General features: G+C 36.2%; 1 protein-coding gene across 1 annotated transcript in view; it reads right to left on the reverse strand.

Annotated features, from left to right (window-relative positions):
* Positions 1-2,818, reverse strand: part of LOC107554593 (sorting nexin-1-like) — a 10,071-nt gene that overhangs the window by 3,292 nt on the left and 3,961 nt on the right. Inside the window, exons 3-7 of the mRNA XM_016237155.1 lie at positions 2,380-2,522; positions 2,220-2,286; positions 1,423-1,466; positions 1,188-1,329; positions 942-1,020 (exon numbers count right to left, since the gene is read on the reverse strand). Of these exons, the coding sequence (XP_016092641.1) occupies positions 942-1,020; positions 1,188-1,329; positions 1,423-1,466; positions 2,220-2,286; positions 2,380-2,522 (475 nt within the window). The remainder of the gene's footprint in view (positions 1-941; positions 1,021-1,187; positions 1,330-1,422; positions 1,467-2,219; positions 2,287-2,379; positions 2,523-2,818) is intronic.

Here is a 2,818-nt window from a genome sequence, read left to right on the forward strand (position 1 = left end):
AAGTTGCACTGAGTAAATACAGCTGGATAAAAAAAAACTGTGTCCATCTTCATTTCAGGCTGAAAAGCAACAAAATGTGATTATTTTTAAAAGGGGGTGATTGTTTTCTATACCCACTGTATATATAATAAACATAACCACAAACAAGTGTGCATTAGCACGTGAATGCATATTTTATGTTAAGAGTTAAATACATATTGTTCTGCTGTTGCAACTCAAAATTCGTAACAATGAATGCATTTTTTTCCCCGTTTGCATGGCTGGTGCCGAAAGGTTCTAGAGTATGACTGCAAAAATAAAAATGAAACAACTTCTAACTCCTCAAGGTTTGTGGTGTCTATATTCTCAATTTAATGAATACCTTGGTTACCAGATATTTGTCACAAAGGATCACTGATGATTCATTGCTGCTCATATTTGCTAACTACTACTTTATATTCCACTGCTGCTACACATGTATATATTACCTACATATCTAACTGTCAGTTTTGTTTTTACTTTGTGTACCTTCTGATACTATTGTCTGTATTTGTCCATATTTACTGTGTTTAGTCCTCATGACTGTTACAGTTGTTTCCTGAAGAAATTGTGTTGTTTGTTTTCTATCTTTTTGTCATGCAATTAGCTAAAAATTACAATAAAGTTTACTCTGCGTTTATATTGTAAATGTCACATAGTATTCAGCAGCGCTTTCTTTTTTTCTGGTTATTACAGGCATTTTTTGGTTGCACCTGGAATTTCCTACATTTCGGACTTCAAAATACCCCATCACACCAATAAAAGAGTTTTTCCAATCATATCCAATATATCTCAAGTTCAATATGCCATCAGCCACTTTATCAGAAATCAGGTTTTCCACTCAACCTAGTTATCAGTATCAGAAAAAAATACAATTGGTCAACCTCTGTTTTATGTGTATGTCTAATTGGCCATGTGTTCACCTCTCCAGTGCTGCTCGTCTCTTTTCCACAAACTCCGCTGAGGATGAATCCTCCTTCCCTACCTTCACTTTAGTCATCCCTGTGACACAACACCAAACCACACGCTCAGTCAGCAAAAAAGTAAGAGCCAACAGAAAGCTCAGAGTAAACATTCTCATGTATCCAGGCTACTGTGAGTGTCTAGATGAGCTAACTAGAATAACTCCACTAGACATGGAGCCAGAGTGAGCATGAGAGCTTCTTTACCTACTACACTCTTCTGAGGTGGAGGTGGGATGATGCAACCCAGCAGGGAGTGTTTGGCCGATATCTTCTCATAAAGTCCCAGAAAATCACTAAAGCGTCGACGAACTGAGAACGTCTTATTAAGAAACATGGGCAGTGTAGTCTGGAGAGAGACAGAGAAGCACGGAAAAAATGCTGACATATGTCGCTTGAACAATCCCCAAAAAAATGGTAATAGGGATAAGCTTTTGCGTACCTGAGTCGACACTTTGTAAGACATGTAGGCATTCATGCCATCTCCTGTAACACAATAACGTAGAAGAACTCAATCACTTTAGCTCTCAACATCCAGAACATCTAGAACAAGAGGCTGACTCTAGACTAGTGGTTCTCAACCTTTTCAATCCTCAGTGTCCAAGGAAATATGAATTTGAATGGCCACACATGTAGGCTAAGATATTTTCTCTATTAATACTGCTGTAATAAAGACAAACCTGCTTGTTTTCTGTGAGTGTCAACAGATTAATTATTAATTATGATTCTTTTCTTTTTTTTTCATTTCAGAAGTTTTAAGAACTCAAGAATTGTATTTATTAATGTTGATCAGATTTTAATAAATAAAAGTAAGAAATAGAAATACTTATTTCAAATAAACCTTTAAAATAAGCTCCTTTGGATGTGTGCTGAGGTCCCCTAGTGGGCAACTGATTGAGAACCACTCATCTAGAAAAATGTGATGCTAGTATATCCCCCTTATTTTTAAAGTAATAGTGGGCAATGCGATTTATAACGTGAATGTGTCGCTCCTAGTTATTTTAGCTGTACAAAATCAGTTCATTGTGCTGCTTGACGCTGCAAACGGTTATTTATCATCATATTATTAACATTTATTCATTTAGCAGATGCTTTTTTTAATCCAAAGTGATTTACAAATGAGGAACCATAATCATAAACTCACTGGTTTGTAGCGCAAATCATTTTACAGGTTGCTTCAATTTGTTATTTACTTATTCACTTACTTTCGCATTGAAAAATAAGTTGCATAATACAAACCAATTTTCTCTGGATTAGTGACTGCGATGTTCAGCTCAAACTGGTCTCCACTCTCTTCCTCCTCCAACTGTTAAAGTTCATCAGCATTGTTAGAATTAAGAATCTATATAAATATTACATGAATGCAACTGAAGGCACGTAAAGGGTCTTGTTTCAGTACCTCCTCCGTGGTCTTGGTGACAATGCTGGGTTTGAGTATGGAATTAGGAACTTGTGTGGTGTTGCAAGCCGATGCGGTCGGTCCAATAATCTCTCTCCTGCCTTGACTAGTGGTGTTGGTAAGCGTCAGTTCTACAGTTGCCTCTGGTGTTTGAACAGAGAGAACAAATAAAGCACAGAGGTGTGAAGTATGTGAGTAATAGCACTTCACCATTATATTTTAGTTTAGTATTATTTTGGGAACTCTGTACCTTACATTATTTCTGTTAAAACAGAGTACTTGTACTTTTACTCAATCACATTTACAGTCATGGCCAAACGTTTTGACAGTGACATAAATTGTGTTTTGCAAATTTGCTGCTTCATTATTTGTAGATTATTCTTCCACATATTCCACAAGCATATCATAAGTTTTAAAGGCTTTTATTGGCAAAAAATAT

This window comes from Sinocyclocheilus grahami, unplaced genomic scaffold (assembly GCF_001515645.1).
Source record: "Sinocyclocheilus grahami isolate Dianchi unplaced genomic scaffold, SAMN03320097.WGS_v1.1 scaffold508.1, whole genome shotgun sequence".
Classification (NCBI taxonomy): Eukaryota; Metazoa; Chordata; class Actinopteri; order Cypriniformes; family Cyprinidae; genus Sinocyclocheilus; species Sinocyclocheilus grahami.